This window comes from Limanda limanda, chromosome 19 (genome assembly GCF_963576545.1).
Source record: "Limanda limanda chromosome 19, fLimLim1.1, whole genome shotgun sequence".
Classification (NCBI taxonomy): domain Eukaryota; kingdom Metazoa; phylum Chordata; class Actinopteri; order Pleuronectiformes; family Pleuronectidae; genus Limanda; species Limanda limanda.
In genome coordinates, this window is record NC_083654.1 from 18,787,758 (window position 1) to 18,808,564 (window position 20,807).

General features: G+C 43.7%; 1 protein-coding gene across 1 annotated transcript; it reads left to right on the top strand.

The window, feature by feature from the left end:
• The first annotated feature begins 234 nt into the window (after nucleotides 1-234).
• tmem170b (transmembrane protein 170B) lies at nucleotides 235-8,150 on the top strand. The gene is made up of 3 exons (XM_061093012.1): nucleotides 235-388; nucleotides 6,320-6,490; nucleotides 8,020-8,150. Exons 1-3 carry the CDS (start codon nucleotides 235-237, stop codon nucleotides 8,148-8,150), a joined length of 456 nt encoding a protein of 151 aa, XP_060948995.1.
• The last annotated feature ends 12,657 nt before the right edge of the window (nucleotides 8,151-20,807 follow it).

Consider the following 20,807-nt stretch of genomic DNA (forward strand, 5'->3'; position numbering starts at 1 on the left):
TAAAGCGTAACCCCCCCCCCCCCCCTTCCATCAGACAGAGAACCAGGCTGTGGCCCTTTAACGTGGCCGATGCAGGAGCACTTCATCCCCGCAGCAGGATGGAGCGACCCGCCGGCGACGTGAAGCCGAAGCAGAGGCACCGGTAGAGGCGAGGGAACAGCCGCCTCTCACACCCTCCCTCCCATCCACCCACCCACCATCCACCCCCCCCTCGATGCCACCCGGGTCTCCTCCATGCCTTCATCCAGAGCCCGGCACAGCGACCCGATAGAGAGGCGAGCCGGCCCGGGAGGAACCATGAGCTCCAGCCGGGACTATTCTGTGAATCTGTCGGTGCAGCAGGTGCTGAGCCTCTGGGTGCAAGGTGCGACTCTGCAGCACTTTGCAGGTATGCGTAATAATGGAAGGTGGTGTCATCCTCCACCCTCATCTTCATCATCATCCTCATCAGCATCCTCAACCTCCTCAGCTGCACATTACTACATGTGCGTAATGTGCGTAAATCTAAACAAACGTACGTTGTAATGTTTTCTGCTAGGGTGCTCAGTGTGCAAAAGGGGCTGAGGTGTTCCTAATAAAAGGAGCATTAGTACCACCTCCTCTTATAGGGGAATAAAAGATGTCTGTCCACTGTGCATGACATGGGAACCAGAAAAATAGAATAATCTGCAGTCTGGGAATCAAGGGGCGATGAGAGGCAGCAGCTCTGTGTGGAGCTCAGATCCACAGATATCATCTTTAATGTGTCATGTATTTCTGAAAGGACACTGGGTTATCATTTATTGGACTGATGGCTGAAGTGGGATGTTTTAAATGTGAGTTCCTGCTTCAGAAGTTGCTGTAAACAATCCCCAAAAGAGAACAGGGAGGTGTGGTAGTGTTTGTATGATTGTGAACAAGATTACACAAAAACTACTCGAAGGTTTTCTACGAAACTTTGTGGAAGGAAGAAATCCCTTTTTAAATTCTGGTGCAGATTCAGGGAATTTCATTCACCACTTTCTTTAAATCTAGTTTATATTATAACTACTCTGGAGACTTGGAGGTTGCTGGGATCTGTGGGTCCGCTTCATTTCCCTCTGTGACTGGTCAGGTTTCAGTTTCTCCACAGATTAGTATCTCCACCAAGGAAGTTATGTTCGTTTTTGTGATGGTTTGTATTTTTGTAAGCAAGATTACACAAAAACTAGGGGTCGGATTACCACGGAACTTTGTGGAAGGATGTGGAATGGAATAGATATTTCTGCGAGATAGGCAATTTTACATTTTCACTGATTTCCCAGTGAATGATGTGGTGCAGAGAAAAGAAGATCTGAAATGAAATCCATTCCACAATGTTATTATGTTGTTGCTTATTGTTATGACTCTGTCTGTCATATGATTGTCTGTCCTCATAATCTCTATTCTATTTTGTCCTTTCTATTCTGTTCTATATGTTGCTGGTTAGTTGTCGGGGATAAAGCTGAACACTAGATAGAGAATCCTGTCAATGTTTCTTTCCATTTCCGGCTGAACCCTAAACCGAATATGATGACTTATAGAACAAGTGCCTCATGTGTTAAGAAGCTTTGAGGAAGATGAGTTTGACCATTTCAAATTATTTAAAAAAAACAATTTATAGACAAAAAAGGAAATGTTGGGTTTCCTATCTCGTCTGCAGACGGTCCAAACTTCCTCAGAGAGAAATAGACACAAGAAAGCTGCTGTTCAAATATGGTGAAGTTAGATTTGTCTCAAGAAGCCACAGGATTGGTCGGTGCTGCTTGTTGTATAAATACAAGATTACAGAAATTCTCCAGTTCCTCCCTGCAGTGCGAGAGTTGGGCGGACGTGTGGTCATATGCGAGTTGGCACAGACCCAGGTTGTGAAGTGCAGCTGTTTCCCCGTGTGGAGAAACGCACATCGAGCAGAAGAACATAAAAAAGAGGCAGTGAGTGATGCTGACTCAGCAGGAAGCTGCAGCGCATGTAGAGTTTTGCGGAAGCAGATCTGCAGCCTGAACAAGAGGGACAGGCTCCATATGTAGATTTAGATCTTACGTTTTAAGATGCATAAAGACCTTAAACATTTCTCTGAGGCCCGGAGGAGTTCCTCAAACTGCTGAATTTCCTGTTTATGATTTGTGTGCCTGAGCAGAACATGCAGGTCATTTATTTTGTGGTTTGTAAAAGAGGTCATACTTGTATTTCACTGCGGTAAAAAGGCTTTTACTCTATTTTCAGACTGTTGTGTCAACCTAGTCTATTTATCATGGTTAGATAACCTGCAGAAATATGTTCCCAGTATCCATGTTTACATTTGTAGCTCCACCCAGGGCACATTGACAGGAAACTGTGTTTGTGCCTAAACCACTGACCCCAACTGTCCAACTTTGGATTCACTCGATCTGGATTTTTATGTGGATCTGCAGAACCGTCAGTCATCAAAAATCCCTGAGGAAATGGTGAAAATGTTAAAGAGAGTAAAAGATATTCCTGGATCCACCCCTGGTTGGATCTTCTTGGGTTCCTCCCTCATCCTTCCACTAAGTGTTGTGTTTATCCATCCAGTGGTTTTTGCACAGTCTTACTTATAAACCAACAAACAGCCGGGGCCCAAATGTTCCCTTAGATTTAATCAAGCTTCACCAAATTGCACATTCATAGATATCAGCCCCTTGAATAAGCCCGATGCACACGTTTGGTAATTTGTTAAACTCGGTTACTTGGTTAAGAACATGGACAGGATGCTGTGTTCATATCCCAGCTCTCCCTCTCCCTCTCTCTCTCTCAGGTCAGAACCATCATTCTTCCTCCTGACAGCCGAGCTCCAATCCCCTGCAGGGCTCCCGCTTTGTGAATCTGTGTTTTGTGTGCGTTCTGCATTTGGCCTGACATGCGTGCTCATGCAAAAATCTCTCACCTGACCTCTTATCGAGCGACCTGCTTTTTAAATGTGTCCCTGTTGACAGACGAGCTCTAAAGCTGCCGTGCTGACGGAGAGAGAGACCTCGGCCTCCTGGTTGCGGATTAGCAGAAGTTAATGCCGAGCTCGGACTGTGTGTTCGCTGTTAACATGACACAGCACATCTCTCTCTCTCTCTGAGCTGAGGCATGCACTGCCTCTGCCCTGGGATTTAACGTTCAGCTCACCTGCTAAACCGAAATAAATGACCTGCCGAGACCCATTTCCATCAGGCAGGGGAAATAACCAGCCGTGGATTTTCCTCTCCCAGCATCTCGCCCCACCAATCTTCCCCCTGTGCTTCTTCACTTAACACTTGATCACATTACATCAGGCTTGTGATTCATCAAGAAGTGCAGCAGAGATTCCTGCAAATGTAAATGTTGGTCTGACGGTTCCTGGACATGCAGCTCGGCGGGTGACTGGTCCCCATTTAGCCACAAAGACAGATTTTACTGGCATTAAGTTCTCTGCAGCTGCTCGTGTCAGACAGAGTCATTACTCATGTAGACGTGAGAGTGCAATGGTTTAGACATTCTCCTCTGTGATATGTAAAGCTCAGACAGTCAGAATCTCCAAAAACATGATCAGGAAAATGTAATAAATGTGCATATAAATGATCTGATTACCGATGCATCAGTTTAATTACTCGGGTCCCTAATTAACAAGGATTTGAATAATTGATTCCTAACCCGTTATTTTCTCGATTTATATTTAAATCTATCAAATCTGAATATTGTGAAGCGGAGCTGTTGCAGTTTCTACGTTTTGAATTAGTTTGGTCAAAGTCTAGGAAAGAAAAAGCTTTTAAAAACTGAGAAGTGTGAGGTTGAATAGTTTGTTTAATTGTCAGCAAGATTATTTAAAAACGACTGAACTGATATTCATGAAGCTTTGTGGAGGAAGGGAGCCTGATGATGTAACAGTCTGGCAAACAGCCTGGCTATTTAGGTTGTATTTGTCAGGCAAGAGTGTTTCATGGTTATCTTGTAGATCTCTGTTGTTTGTTTGAGTTGTTTTCATGTTTGCACTCTGTTTCTGTTTCCTGTTTTATTTTGTAGTCTGTTCCTTGTGTGTTGTTTCTGTCTTCACTTCCTGTCGGTGATTGTCTTCCTCTGCCCTCATGTGTTACACCTGTGTTCAATTGCCCCTGCCTTCTCTGTGTTTCCTGCGGTGTCTGTTCATCTTCCCTCCTGTCTTCCATGGTGCTGTCCTGATCTCCTGAGCTTTGTATCCCCGCGTAAGCCTCGTGTTTTGTTTGTTAGTTAAAGAACTTCTTATAATATTAATAAATTACCCTTTTATTTTATAATCTCTGCATTTGCGACCTGCTTTTAAATGCTATCCTGCTTGTGAATGTCTCCACGATGGCAAATCCTTTGAGGTGTTTTCTATTTAATTGATTATTTATTATGTATATATTAAGTTTAAACTGTAAAATATCGAGTCTCACATTTTTGTCGATCTAAGGAGCGTTGCCGGAATTTTTATATTTCAAAGTCTCCACCACGGTGAGATGAGGGATTAGCCTGAGTGGAGGTTTGCCCTCTTCTCTGAGCTTCTTGATTCACTGCCTCTCCTCTCGTCTCCTCCAAGACGCATCACGAGGATCTGAACGTCCTCGGGGGCGTCGGACCTCCATCAGTGTCGGGGTCAGGGCTCCGAGGACAGAGGGAAGCATAGTTAACAGAACTGAGAGACCCAGTGTCCTCCACCACTCTTGTGTCCCGTCGCGGACGTCTCCCTCCTCTTCCTCGGTGGACGGCCGGTGATGCGTGACCTGATTGTGTCCAGTGGTGCAGAACAGAAGCTTGTTGTGTCACCGCACTGTCACGTCTCTCCCGGCTCCACTGGCAGATCAATAAGTGGATGCAGGCGCTCGGTGGACTGTGGGACAACCAGGTTAAATGGATATGCTAAAATCCCTCTGGGCTCCATGAGAAATACTCTGTCGTAGAACTGGGTCTTTTGGATGTTTACACCACACAACAACGACCTGTTTCCGGCCTTTACACACATTCCCGTGCTTTGGATTGGTCCTCATCCTCGGCCGATCTCTTTTCTCCTTGAATAATCTCACGGCCAGCTGGCGGCTCCTCAGAGGTTCAGAAGTGCGGTGAAGCCAGAACTCTTTATGCAAAAACGACCCGTGAGACAGAGGAGGGTGAGGAGGGAGACACATTGAATGGCTTTGACCTCAGAGCTTCTGCAAAGCTTTTTACTTTAATTACTTTCTAATGGCATCATCTATTAAATCGGCTGAATCTTGACCCTGCAGGATGCAAGTATCTCACAGCAGCTCGGCTGAAATCTCACTTGCAGACAGTTTTTATATAAGTGTCTCACCTCGGATCCATTACCGTGGTCGGCTGCTTCCCTGATGAGCCCTGACTGAGATTGTGGCGTCTGCAGATTGAAACGTGCACCGCTCTGACAGCAGCTCTGCACCCGGATCTGTAAAGTGTAAATCTGTAAAAATGTATCAGGAAATCTGCCAGCGGACGATATTACATGATAATATTCTATCATCTCATTCTTTGAGTTACAGGGACATTTAATCTTTACTTATCCAGGGAATCATGTTTTCATATTCTCCACTGAGATGAGATTTCTAATCCTGTGTCAAATGTGATTTTATATATGTTCACATGTGTAGTTTACTGTGTGTATATACGTTTGAATAATTTACTGAACTCCTGACTGAGAAATCCTGACTTTTATAGTTATTGTTAGCATATAGCTGTAAAGTATAGTTTTTCTAGAAGCGCTACTGAAGCGTTCCTGAATAAAATCTCAAACTTCTGTCGTGGCAATTTCTATAATCCCACTACCAACGAAGAAACGAGTCTCAAAAACTCTTACAGTATCGTCACCTTTAATGCTCGAGCATGGTGCATACGACAGGGTTTAGTTGTAATATGCACCCAGATAGAAAACACTTCACTGTCTTTATACATTTGGCTAACCACTCCCATACTGGATGGGGTGTGTTAAACAGTCAAAGGTTGAGATCCTTTGATCACACGAATACAACAATGTCTAGTCGAGGGCAATCATGGCAATATGCATTTAGTGGCTACAGAGGAAATTTAGGTAACAGTGGCTATGGTAATCAGGTCAATACACATTCAATAGTTCAGGAGGCAGCATGATAAAGGTTACATTGTCATAGAGAAAATCAGGTTACTGTGTCTACAGATTCAATTATGATCAAACAGACGGGAAATACATGATTATTATGGTCAACTGCTATATTTCCCTTACACTTCCCTGTCAGAAAGTTGTGTTTCATGTTTTTCCAGCTGTATTTGTTGGTGCTCGTTTCCGGTCTGTATCTGATCCGTCCTCCTGTGTTCTCTCTCCCCTCCCTGGCAGAGATGTGGTACTGGGTGTTCCTGTGGTGTCTCTTCTCCTCGCTCTTCGTCCACGGGGCGCTGGGGCTGCTCATGTTGGTCATGCTGCAGCGCCACAAGAGGGGCCGCCTCATCACCCTGGTGCTGGTCAGCGTGGGCTTCCTGGCATCCCTCTCCGGAGGCGTCATCACCAGTAAGTTGCAGCAACTCCACTTCTTTTTTTTTTTGATATTCTATTATTCGTTCTTTTTTTAAGCCGACCTCAGCGTCACCCAAGAAGAAGAGGAAGGGCGATGACAGCGAAGGAGAGAGAGAGAGAGAACAGGAAGCTGAGAGTTAGTGTGTTCACTCCTGTCAACTAGAGAGAGACACGACCTGACAGACAGAGAGGGAAGGAGAGAGAGAGGAATAGAGAGAGAGAGGTTTTGTTTACATGTCATAGGAACCTTCGTCTCCGTCTGACAAAATTAAATATCACAATATTTTTGGCTTTAAACCTTGAAGAAGAAAATGGAAACAATATTTTACAGTTTTGCTTTCGAGGGACGAACCCCGAGCTGTGATTTGCAAAATGCTTAAGGCGGCTCGATCTTGAACCTGTAGGATGCTACTGATGTTTACTCAGAGGGATCAACTGTGTTTGATGGAGCTCGGTTCGTAATTAGTTTGGGAACCGAACAAATTTAGAAATCCGATTATTAGAGAAACGAGAATAGCAGGAAATAGAGCCCAACAGTCACCTTATGAAACCTCATTTAAATTCACTAGATCCAGGTTTTTATTAAGGAAATTCACCAAAACTTAATGTGTTCTTCCCACAATGCATCATTCCATTAGGTTTCATGTTAATCTGTCCAGTAGATAATCTTACTAAATAACAGACGGACAAACAAACGCAGACGACAACAGAATGTGGAGGTAAACTGTGGAGGTAATTGTGAATCTGTGAAAATGTCATCGTCTGCTCAGGCCAATTAGACTATAATCCCAGTTAGCTCCTGATGTAGCATTGTCCTTGTTGTGGGTAAAACCCTGGTGTTCGTCTGACCAGTCACATTGTGGCTGTGGTCGGATCAGTCGACCAATCAGAGAGTTGAACTGGAGACAACAGCCAAAGTGTGTCAGGATGTTCCCGGGTTGCACCAGATATTATTCAGACTTGTCGGAGCAGAGTGTAAACAAACCCAAATCTCCTGGAGCAGGAGCTGCAAGCTAGACACCCCCCCCTCCTCTAAAATAGCAAGACACTTTATTATTAATGTGAAGCGATCGGGGAGATGAGACTATTGACGTTGAGCACACACACACACACACACACACACACACACACTGATGTTTACACAAGACTGGATTCAAATAAGAGACGGTCTCAGCAGAGCAGGAGCAAAGAAAGGAACATGTCGTGAAGAAGAACCAAGATTTAAAACTTTTAAAGCCCCAAGAGTTTTTAATGTGAACAATAGTTTTGTCTTAATCCACGATTAAAAAAAGTTGTTATTTATTAGAACGTGAAGATTCTGCAGTTCTAAGGATTTATTGACATTAATATTCACTGTAAATAGGAGATAATCCCCAAGAACCACAAGTCGCACTGATCTTAAAACGTTTGTATCGTGTGTGTTTGTGATGATAAGAGGGAGAAGCGACAATATATAATGTTGTTTTTACAGCACTTTCTGAGATTGTGTTAACGCTGCTGTTGTGTGTTTCTTCTCCCGTCAGGCGCGGCGGTGGCCGGAGTTTACCGCGTGGCGGGGAAGGACATGGCGCCGCTGGAGGCTCTGGTGCTCGGCGTGGGTCAGACCTCCCTCTCCGTCGTCATCTCCTTCTCACGCATCCTGGCCACTCTGTGAAGGAAACCCCAAGATGAATCGAGCCAATCAGAGACCTAGAGCCACTCGTCCTGACCAGTGGGGGGGGGTGAAGCAGCGGAGGCAGAGATGCTCTGGACCTTTAGGACTCGATGCAGGACAGAGCGCCCCCTGGGTCCCGGCTATGTCTCTGCAACAATCCTGCAGTGATTCAGATGGAAGTTCATGTAAAAGAGCAGCGGTGGTGGAGATCAGGTGGAGAAGGCTCCATCCTCAGCCTCTGGAACGCCATGTCAAGTTCCTGGTGTTTCCCAGAGGTCCACCTCATTCTCGTGCCAACATCCAGATGCCTTCATGGCCCCTGACTCTCAAACTCATTCTGTTGCACTTGCTGGAGAGAAAACCTGTTTTTTAAAAAGTGAAGCAACAGTGACGAACTGAAATAAACGATTAGTGTGAGAAGAAGAGGAGTTAGCGTTCATCAGCGTAACTCGCTCTTCATCAGCTCGAGGCCTCCAGGTCGATCGCTCCTTCTCCTCAGTCGACTTCAAAGCTGCACCCCCCCCCCACTCACGAGCAACATGCAGCTTTGACTTCTGCTCTTTGTAAACGTTGGAGACGCTCTTTGCCTGAGACGAGTGAAATCAGTGGCTGTGGAGGAGAAAACCAGCATCAGTGCCACGCTCGCATCCTCCGGTTTGAGATATTGATTTGTCGTGTGCCAACCGCAGCTCGGAATGGAGACGTTCTGGAGAAACACAATTATTCACTTCTCTCCCTCTCGTGTCTGTGCAGAAAATATGAAGCGAGAGTCGGGATCTGAATCGACCTTCCCGATAATCACGGGAGAGTTATCGATCCAAGGTCGGCCTGAACAGATTATCAGCCACAATGATCCTGTAGTGGTTTAACAGACACAGAATCACAGTTTAAATTGAATATCATGTTTGATTTTGTTGTCATTGACAGAATATTGAGCAGAACATTGAGATAATTGGATTGTGTTTATTGCAGCACGGCTTCACTTCTCCTGCACAGACACGAGATTGAATCGTTCCTCTCGTCTTAACCCCCGACAGGAAAATTAAAATGTGTGTTTCCTGAGGTGTTGAAATGTTTCTTTAATGCAAACAGAGAGAAAGTTTTAAAGAAAGTGGTTTTGATATTTAAAAAAAACGATTTGTTTTGCTGCTTTGACGATTTTCCCATGAACACGATTCTGTGTCTGTGAGCTCGAGTGAGGATTTATTCCTCCTCGGACACACTCGGCTGCTCAGTGGCTTCCTCTTTCCTTTCTGTCGTTGCTTTTAACCCATGCTCCTTAAATTTAACTTTGCACATTGCACTGAATTTAATCTGCCTTGTTTTTTGACTCTGGTGTGACCCCGTCCACTTTTTCACACCATTAAACCCAGAAGAAACTCTGAGGTTCTTATTCTGTAAAGGATCAAATATGAAGAATGTGCTTGAAACTACTGTACGTACTCGTTTGAGTTCTTCACTGTTGTTACTGAAGAATCCTCCCCAGATTCCTTTGTACATAAACCCCGGGTGAGAGGAGTTATGCCAAAGTATTGCTCACATTTTACCTTTTTATTTATCATCTTTTTCCTTTTTAATTAACATCACAGCCCGGAGTGAATTTGTTTCTCTCAGTTTTAGAAACATTTGCACATTGGCTCGTTTATCAAAGAGCCTCCAGACCTTTGGTTAAAACGTATAAAACCCACAGTTGGTGTGAAGATGGGTGTGTTGTTAAAGTTATGTAAGTGACACAGCTCACCTTCAGTTCCCACTTGGCACACAAGAGGGCGCTAGGAGGTGGCAGCAGGAGCCTGAGGGAGGATTTCTGCTGCAGAAGTGTTTTCTAAGAACAAAACGTGTGAAATTCATATTCATCGCCGGCTCTTCACCCACTGAACGCTCTGCACATTGTCCGCACCCCCCCCGCTGTGAATGTTTTTCAATTTTCAGGGACCAAGTGTGAGCTGCTGCTGATGACTCATCTGCTGTCAGAGCGATGGAGTCTCTGTGAAGCTGTGTGTGGGGGGGCAGCTTCTGCAGGTTTCTACTGTGGATGTGCACATCACAGGAGGCGTGACACACTCTGCGTGGTCGTGCATGTGAGAATTAATTCTCTATCGCCTCACAGGGTCGTGCACGTTCGTTAGCGAAGCCCTGAAGGTGTGTAAAGAGGGTTTTGTCTTACATAAGGAAATGTGTTAATTTGCTGTGTCAATAAAAAACTCTTTTCTGCAGCTGAAGCTGTCAGAACTGTTCTGAGGTCGTGAGGTCATCCTGAGCTGTAAATAGCCCCAGTGTTCGATGTGCACAACAGAAGTGTCACCAACAGCTAATGTGAACGAGATGGATAACATGTTTATTTTCACACCCAGTGCCATGAACACTCATGAGGAATATCGTTTGTGTGTGTGTGTGTGCTGCAATATCTAAGGAGACACCCAGCAACTAATAATTCCCTCTGGACTTTTAGAAATGCCATCACACTGCAGCGAGAGGCCCAGCTCAATAACCCCAGCTCCTTTTGTTGGCTTCTCCCTGAAGCTGCCCCCCCCCCCCCCCCCTCAGACCACTGTTGTCTAAATGCCACATGTTCCCCTGGACTCCGACTCTGCACCCGCTGGGTTCACATGTGCAGCGATAACGTGTGAATGGACGAGTTCGGACGATCCACCCAGAGACGATGTACAGAACCCACACATGTAGATACTGTACGATATGTTCTTTTTTTAGTTTTGTACCAGCTGAGCAGCTGATATTTATAACTGTTGCCTATTTATGTACAAATTGTTCTCCTGTACAGACTCGACAGTCAGTTGAAATAAAAACTCTTTTGCAGTATAAACACTTCCTGGTCCTGCGACTGTTTTCTCACTTTCTGCTTCATCACTGCAGAAAACTTGAAAATGCTCGACTTGTGAAAATGATTTTGAAATAATTTCCTGCCTCATTCCCGTCTCCATCCATCTGCTGCCTCCTCTGTGCTCTTGAGCTCCAACATCCCTCTCCCTTCAGATTCATCCTTCCCTTCCAGTTTCCTGATCTTAGTCATTAAAGGTGAGAGAGTCTGGAAACACTTCATCAGGACAGAAGAAATTGTCGGTGTTAAAAGCCAGAGCCAAATCGTCCGAGTCCACATTCACTTAAAGTCCTTCAGATGATTTTTATTAAGACTTTTGGGGAAAATCTGCAGCTTAAAGTGGGTCCACTCCAATGATGAGAATCAGTCATGATGGCGTCTGTGACCTCGACGACCTTCAAGTTCTGTTGTTTAGGGATTATTTAAATTTAACTAGATCTGATATGGGAGATTAAGAGTTGATGATGGCTCTGAATTGCATCTTTAAAATGATCTAACAGCACAGGAATAGAATACATGACTTATTGTACTTATTATACAGTTGTGAGGTGCCTGTTGAGTATTTTTGTCACTTTGTACATTTATTTCTACAAGGGAAATATACATTTTACACACAACATTTTTCTGGTAGTTACAGGTACTCGTTACTTGGTGGAAGAAGATTTAGCATTTAAAGAAAATCTGCTTTCTTTGGTTTAATCTTTGACAACATGTTGTGTACTCTGAGCTTTTGACCTGTCTGGTCCAGATCATGTATAATATCTCACATCTTGACTGTGGATAATAAAGAATCATTAGTATTAGTGACTGTGGATGTAATCAGATGGAGCGTCAGGCTGGTAGAGCCCAGTTTGTGAATCCATTATCATTCCCTGTGTCTGCTTCTATTGTCCTCTGGTTCAGAGACGTCCCCTCTCCGCCCGGGTCTCGTCTCCTGGTGGCACCGGGACAGACGGCGCTCATCAGAGAGGACGCCATGTTGCCGCTGCTGAGCCACTCCGGCTCTCGGCTGTGCCGTACGTGCTTTCCTGCATCAACCACGTTCAGAGAAGCCGAAAGTTGTGTTATGTCTGCCCCCGGGGTCGTGAGGAAATTAGTTGTTTTCATTTGTTGGCCTGATACCCAAAGAAAGCGTTGAGTACGTGATGCCTCATCGTCATGGTGACAGGGGCAGGACCTCCCTGAGACATTTAGACTTTACCCACGACTCCACGACAACAACACACAATCCAGGGGCCAGACACAATCCTTCTCCTCCTATCTGATGTGACATTTGGTTGCTATTCCACCCGTGTGAGGGGCCTTCCCCCCCCGGGTCGAGAGGACTGACCCGCTCCAGTCAGTCAGCTGAGGGGGGGGGGGTTATGAATAACGTGGATGGAATTTAATCAGCGGGCTCATGGATTGAAAAGGACAAAGGTCCAGAGTTGTTATCACCTTGTTTTTTGTTATTTTATTCTTTTAATGGCGGCGCACAGAGGCGGTAACGGAGCCTTGTGGTTCCCATTCATCAGCCGCTGTGGACACTGGTGTTCCAACCGGTTCCAACCGGTCCGAGAGCAAAGCTGAGCCGAGCTGATAAGAGGTCAGCGGCTGCTCCATGAGGAAGTGTTTCAGAGCCGGACAGGAAGTGTGCCGTTTGGTATTTAGACGTGTTTGATGCGTGTTTGGGGTAAACTGGGAAGATTAATGGGTTTAGTTAATGGTTTATAGAAATAAAGTGAACTCCCTGCAAATGTGTGAATCCTGCAGATATGTGTCGATGCTGCTTTGTGTGACTGGTCGTTAAATTCTTCCACAAAAAAGTTGCAGGTGTTTTCATGCTAACTGCGTTTGCCATCTCCATAAGGATAAGTATGCAAACCTTCTAAAGATTTCAATGAAATGTTAATTTTGCATAAGTTATTGAAAAACACTTGTTGCTGAATCCAAACTAAAGTAAAGTAAACAAAGAAATGATCCCAACTCGTTTAGAAATATTTAAAAATAGCTTTGCTTTGTTGCCTCCACATAGACGTTCTAATATTTTGGTTTTTCGTTTACCTCTATTGAAGAGAATTCATAATATATTGTATTCATCTTTGCATTTCAAAACTGCTTGAATAAACCGTTTTTCTTGTTATTTAATAGTTTTTATTCTTGTGCAAATAATTCTTGCAGTGTTGCCTCATCACTGACATAATCATAACTCAAAATATTGTTATAGGTCTATATATGACTGGATCCCTGGTTTTCCTTGAGAGGTCAATGAAAGTCAGGCAAAACACTTTCTTTGGTCATTGTCTGAAAGTTTAAGTCTCTAATAACTTTCAGTTCATGAATCATCCAGAGATTTTCAGTTTCACGTTAGTTTTGTTTCTGCAGCTTAAAGCTCTTTGAGGATTAAAGCTCCTCTGGAACCTTTACAGTTAATCAAAACTTCCTGCAAAACCTCCTCTGTATTTTGGGCGCTGCATTGTTTACCGCTAGCCACAGCTTCTTTGCATATCATAATATTTGATGGTGCTCCTTTATGCAGACCAGCGAGCCACTCGCTGCTATTGTCTTATTGTTTCCTCCTCAGGAAATACTCAGGAGCTGAGCGTGAGTGCAGACAAGGGGATTGCATGCTCTCTTTGAAAGAAAAACACCCCTCCGACAATGGCTGGAACCAAACCAAGTCTTTTGACCCAGCAGATCACTTCACGTTATTGACCCGGGCCTTTGTGCTTCGGGGGACTTGACTCCGGTCGCTCAGTATATAAAGCAAAGCAGACAACAAATGGTCCAGGAGTCTCCATCACAGGCCCGACCCGCTGTCAGGGCAGCGCCAGCCATCTGTGATGTCTGCCCGTGTTGACTTAGAGACAGATCCTCCGTCCTGACCTGGTGCTGCAAGTGTCCTCAGCACAGAAGGTTCTCTGCTGCAGAGTCAACACGGGGAAGTGTGAGTCAGGACGGGGGGGGGGGGGGTGTTCGCAGAAATGTTCTCTATCTCTTTGTAGTTTTCCAGTCAATCCAAATATAGGTTTATTGATGCCAGAGACTATTCATAGTGTCAGATAATGATCCGCTTGATTGATTGTATCAGGAAAGACGTGTTGTGATCAGTGTGAAGTGCTGAAGGGACTTTGAGGTGTCAAAGTTCAAGTAATAAAACTCTAGATCATCACTGACATATTCATAACTCAAGATATTGTTATAGGTTTATATGTAACTGGATTTTTAGCCCTGGTTATCATTGAGAGGTCAATGGAAGTCAGGCAAAACACTTTCTTTGGTCATTGTCTGAAAGTTTTAGTCTCTAAATACTTTCATTACATTAATCTTCCAGGGATTTTCAGTTTCACGTTAGTTTTGTTTCTGCAGTAATAAAACTCTAGATTTAGTTTGAAGTCCTGGAACAAATTAGCTCCAGACTCATGTGATTTGAAGCGTTGAAGCTTGAGACTAAAAGCAGGTGAAGTGGATTCTGCAGAAGTAGAATAATTGTTCGTTTTTCTGAAGTCGCTCAGATGTGACACAGTGAAAAGGTTTTGAGGCAAACAGAAATAGTTTGAGCTGCGTCTCTTCATGTTTAAAACAATTGAAAGGAGTTGAAATGCCAGATACACAGGAAGATGTTTGGGAATCCTGGGATTTTTTGTCTAAATCTGAACCTGAGAGCTGAGAAGGTCTGAAGTCTTGGTCTGAAAGAGACAGTTTGATTTATTAATCCTTTTCTAATCATTCTCTGGCTTTTCATTTGTTCCTCTATGTCTTGCAGATGATAAATGATAAACCTTGTGCCTATAAACAAGAATGAATCAGACGATATGAGATGTCGTAATCAGATCACAATGACATGTTGGCATCGATGAAACTAAATCTGGGAATCACCTCATCCTGCCTCTGAGAGATGAGATGAAAACATTCCTCCATTGTTCTGCAGCGTCTCCTCCGCTCGCCCCTACGTCAACTCCTCGGTAGGAACAATGAGGACCCCCCCCCCCCCCCTGGGTCTGCCCTCCGTTGATGATTCGATTCTGACGATAATGGTGGTCGTGTGCGAGGGATAGGGCGACGACTCCCCTGGTCTTCTGGCATCGAACACAAAGGAAAACTTGTGGGTGAATGTGTAGGAATCGAGGAAATCCTAAATATAACTCACCGATATGCTCCTCAGACCCATTTCATTTACAACTCTGAGGACAAATCTCTTCCATCAGATCATAAATGGAATTATTAATGACAAAGTGAGATCTTGACAGCAAAATATAACTGATCACACATGTACAGTGATTTATTTCCACATGCATTTCCACCCTTTTATGCCATTTTTCAGTTTTTTCTCATGTGGCTTCCCCTGAATCCCTAAACCTTTGCTGCAAATGTGTGATGGCATCCATGCATAATACTACTGTATTATCCCACCTAGAGTGTATTCATATTTATATATATTCATATATTTATCCTGCTCATAGTGTATTCATCGTTCTTATATCATATATATTTCTTACTGTACAGATCTTATTTATTTACATTTTCACTTTTATATGCACAATACTCTGCACTTTTACTGCCTTTTTTTCACTTCTGGTTAGATGCAGAACTGCATTTCGTTGTATAAATACTTGTACTATGCAATGACAATAAATTTGAATCTAATCTAATCTAATCTAATCTAAATGCAGTACATGTCATTACCCCTGAAAGCCACTGGAGAGCAGCATCACACCCCTCTCTCCCTCTCTCTCTCTCTCTCTCTCTCCCTCTCTCTCTGTGCCTGCCAGCTGTCCAGCTCTGACTTGCATCACCCTGGGATCCCCTCAGTGATTCATCCTATGAGCCTCAGGGACTGACGCCTGAGTCAGAAAGCCCATCACTCATTTAGCCGGTCAATATCAGATCTGAGCAGTGATGATCTCCTGAAAACGGAGGCATTAGCCTGGTGTTCACCTGTGGGAGAGATGGCCTGTTCCTTACATCTGAGGCCGAGTCTGCAGGAAGAACTCACAATATGCTGTTTTCAATCAGAATTATTCCTCCAGAGAAAACTGAGCAACTGTCACAAGGAGCATTTGCACAGAAATGACTGATGCAGCATCCATGTAGTAGAGTAAATGTTGTCTTGGCCTCTGGTTGATAAATACATTACAATAGAGGCAATTAAATCAGTTAATTCAGTCTTCTGCAAATCAACAGTGCAATTGGGTTGAGTCCGCTGAAGCACAACTGGCTAAACTGCTCTGTGACAGAAGCTATAACTCAGCGTGCAGCCACAGCTCCATGTTATCACCCTGGTCACAGCTTAATCAGGTGATTTACGAGGAGGAGGAGGAGGAGGAGCGGAATAATAAAAGAGGAAGAGGAGACTTCTGTCCTCTTGGTGTTTTTATTTAAATCAGGCAATAATCTCTGCTGCTATAGAAAGTCACCAGACACAACATCCGACAGGTTGTTATCTGTCTGTTATCTGTCACTTCACTGAGCTGTCATTGGAAGAGAGGCTACAACTGGACAGGTCAAGGTCAGGCTGTCACACACACACACACACACACACACACACACACACACACACACACACACACACACACACACACACACACACACACACACACACACACACACACACGTCTCCATGACTTCAGCGGACATGATAATGACTTAAATTGATTTATTTGAACCCTAACCCTAACCATTACCATAACCTTAACATTAACCTAACCTTAACCCTAACCCTAACCTTAATCTTAATCTTAATCTTAATCTTAACCTAACCTATCCTACCTTAACCTAAACCTAAACCTACCCTTTACCTTAACCCAACCTTAACTTTACCCAAAGACTCTCGCTCTTGCATATCGATCACTTCACCATCAACCCCCTGTGTGTATATATTTATATATATTTATATTCAAACATCATTAAGGTTTCCTGAGTCTGTGGATCCATTAAAAAAACAAACACACACATTTAAACAGGTTAAGGTTTATCTATGTGAACCATGTCTGTCTGTTTATGAACTTTACTGGACTCTATATTAATCCTACTAGTGTGTCTGTGTGTGTTTTTAACTTCTTTGGCCTTGTAAAGCACTTTGTGACTCTCATCTTGTCCTCGTGCATCGTCTGTATCTGAGTTGTGTTCAGGACGTCACATTTACAAGCTCAGAAGGTGAGAATCTTTTCATTTTGATTTAAATGAAGTGTATTTCCAAAAAGTCACGTGTGTTTTTTACTTCTGCACAAATACGAGGACTCGGTGTGCTCAGGATCGTCTGAAAGCATCAGAGCAGCCGACAGAAACAGCAGCAGCTTCATCCAGGAGCAGCAGCATGAGAAAAATATTAAATTCATACAATTTAAGAAAGAACTTTGAAGTCTGACTTATGTTGTCAAAATCTCTGGAATCGAACCGACGTCTCCAACACTCGCATCTACAGAATCGTTGTCCATCTTTGGAATAGCTAATAATCTCTGAACAGCTTTTCTTTCTGGTTACATTTCTTCTTGTTTCAGACGGACAGAATCTGTGTCTGTGAGGACGTCAGGTTTTCCACAGTGTGAAGCACAAAGCAAATCAGGATGCTTTTCAGACACAAGGCTTGAGGATTTCCTCCTTCTTCTTCTTCTTCTTCTTCTCCTTCATCCCCTCCGTTATGTAACTGCAGAGCCACTGGTTCCTTCATCCAGATGAGTTGTGCTAAAAACAAGCTCCCTCCTCATCTATAATGGATTCTCACCGTAGAAACGTTTGTCGCTGCTGCTCTTCAGGACGACTCCGTCTAACCCAGAACAGTTATGTAACACCGGCTGGGTTCTGAAACTTTTTAATACGAGGTCTTCCAGATCGGGAGCTTCCGTCATAGGAGAAAGACTCAGAGACGCACATTTTGTGTATCTTTGTGGTTGTTTTGTGTATCTTTGGGATTGATTAGTATATTTTTAGAGCATCAAGACTGTTTAGTGGTTGATTTGTGTTTTTTTGAGATGTTATTGTGGATCACTGTGGTCGTTTTGTGTGTCCTTGTGTCTCTTTGGGATTGATTTGTGTATTTTGAGGGCATCAAGACTGTTTAGTGGGTGATTTGTGTCTTTTTGAGATGTTATTGTGGATTACTGTGGTCGTTTTGTGTGTCCTTGTGTCTCTTTGGGATTGTTTTGATTATGTGGTGGTTGTGTATTTCTCTGAGGTTGATTTTCATCTATTTGTGTCTCTTTTGAATCGTCTTTGTATCTTTGTGGTTCTTTTGTGTCTCTTCCAGATTAAATTGTCTATCTTTGTGGTCACTGGGGTTATTTTCCATTTATTTCACATAATTGTTGCATCTTTGTGATGGTTTTTGTATCTTTGTGGTGGTCTCTGGTCCCCATCCAACATGTATATAATACCACACACATGCAGGATGGAATTCTACATATGGAAGAACAGCTGATAGACTCCTGTTGTCCCGTCACTTCCTCCCAGGCCTCAGCCTCGGCTCGGACGCCGGCGTTTTGATTGAACACACCGGGTCGCTCGCGATAACAAGCCACCGCTGAGACGTCACTTCTGATTTGGTTCTTGCTCTGCCGTCCTGTGACTGTCGCTCAGTGAGAAGAGGACAGGGGCACTTTCATCCCGTCATTACTCTCAGTCTGCCGGCCGGGACGCTGACCTCTCTGCCCGCGTCGGCCTGGAAGTAAAGGCCGATTATCGCAGTCGCACTGAGCAGGAATGTGATGTTCTCTCAGGTGTGAGCTGAGCCTGCAGGTTCCCGGTGAAGGACTTTGAGGCAGGTGCAGCATTTAGAATAAAAGTTCATACTGGACATGTGCTGACGGCAGCCTCTTTAAAAGACTGACGGGTCAGATGTAGTCAGAGGAGAAAAGAGAAGAGTGAAAACAAAGATCTGTCGAGGCTAATTCACATAATACTTTGTTTACTGCATCAAAACCCATTTAGGTTAAAGGGAGGCTGCACCAATTTTACACCTCAAGCTGTTTATTCATCAAAACACACTAGAAAGTTTTGTCTCAATTATGTCGAGATGCAAGTGGTGAAAAACATGGTGATGAAGCGCTGTATGGTGCAAGAGCAGTTGGGGAAATGGGCAAATTCCAAAAACTAAAAAAATGCATGTACTTCAAATAACATATTGAGTTAGTTATGTTTCTGTAATTAGACATTTTTTCCAAATTTCCGTCAGGATCTATTGTGACAGAACTATTTCACCTCAGGCTCCGTCAGCAGCTGCTCTGGAGCTTTCGACCACATCACACGATTTCCTCATCAGATGAAGTGAAAGTTCAAAGTTCTATTTATCCATGAACTTCATGGAAGGGAAATTATCCTTTAATTTAATCAATTAAGCTTTTATTTCCTGCATTGAGTCATAAAAAGCAGACACATTAATTCCAGGCACATCAGATTATGCTGCTCTGGGTTGCTCTTGTAAAACCGAATCAACTAATGAAATGATTTGGCTCAGTGAACACTTAGTGAGTCAAAATGTTAAAAGTGGATAATTTGAACTTGTTCCCACATCTTCGGACCTGCTCACTTTTTAATGTTTACATGACCCCAATATACAGAGCAATAACTTCAGCTAAAGACGGATTTAAACTGAGGTTTTGAACAGTTTTTTGGATTTTGATATTTACACATCAGATCCTCTCATGCAGGAAACCAACACACGAAAAATAACTGCTCTTCAGTTGTATGTCTGTAACCACCAGCACCAGAATCATATGAGGTCACCGTGACCACCAAATTCTAATCAGCTCCTCCCCTAGGTATTGTGTTCACAAGGCTAGCGACCTTGACTTTTGAGCTTTAATAACCAAAATCTCATCAGTTCATCCTCGAGTTTAAATAAAAGTTTGTGTCAAATTTGGAGAAATTCCCTCAAGGTGTTTGTGAGATATTGTGTTCAGAGTGGGACGCCGAGGCATTAAAATGAAAGAACTCACCGAGAGGATCAAAAATTATGGAGACAGTGTCTGGACGCATCGTGTATACGTGACAAGTTTAACCTTATTATATTTATTTTTACACTATAATGGGAGAAAATGTCCCCGTTCTCGTTCAGATAAAAATATTATAACAATATTGCACAGCTGGGAAATGTCTAAACCAATGCACTTCTTTACTTCTTCTTCTTCTTTACTTCTTCTTCTGCTTCTTGTTCTTCTTCGTAGAAATAGGCGGTGGGTGGGTGGGCAGATCGTGGGGTAAAAATAAAGAGCAAAGAGAATGAGTCACTGTTCCCTCAATCCCAGTCTGGATATAAATACATCCACACAGACACACGTACATGCATACGCTCCTCCACGCGTGGCTGACATTACATAAGCTGGAGCGTGGGAGGTGTGATGCCAGGCATGTATAATTCATCAATGTGGGACTCGGCTGAGGGGTCGCCTCTTACACCCTTAGTGAAGCCCCCCCCCCCCTCTCCCCAAAACACTTCACCAGTGTGGTTCGAGTTTGATGCTCGGTTTTGCTCGTGGACGTGCCCGAGAATCGAACTGCGGTTTTAAATCAGTCGGTTGAGTTGCAGGATGAGTGAAAAACCAACAGACGGCCCAGAGGCTTCACGGGGAGGTTTCATCAAATGTGACAGAAAGTGAAGAGAGAGAAAGTGAAGAGAGAGAGAGAGAGAGAGATTTTTGTCGCAGGAGGATGAGAGAGAAAAAATACATCTCAGGAGCTGGAGGAGGATGAGGAGGAAGAGGAGGAGGAAGAGGAGGAGGAGGAAGAGGAGGAGAGGGTTACTTCAGTTTGAATAAACCAGATTCAATTTAAATGTTCAGGCCACAGAAACAAGGTGTTGACACATCATCACATTTTTATTTGATTAGTTAAAGTTAAAATAA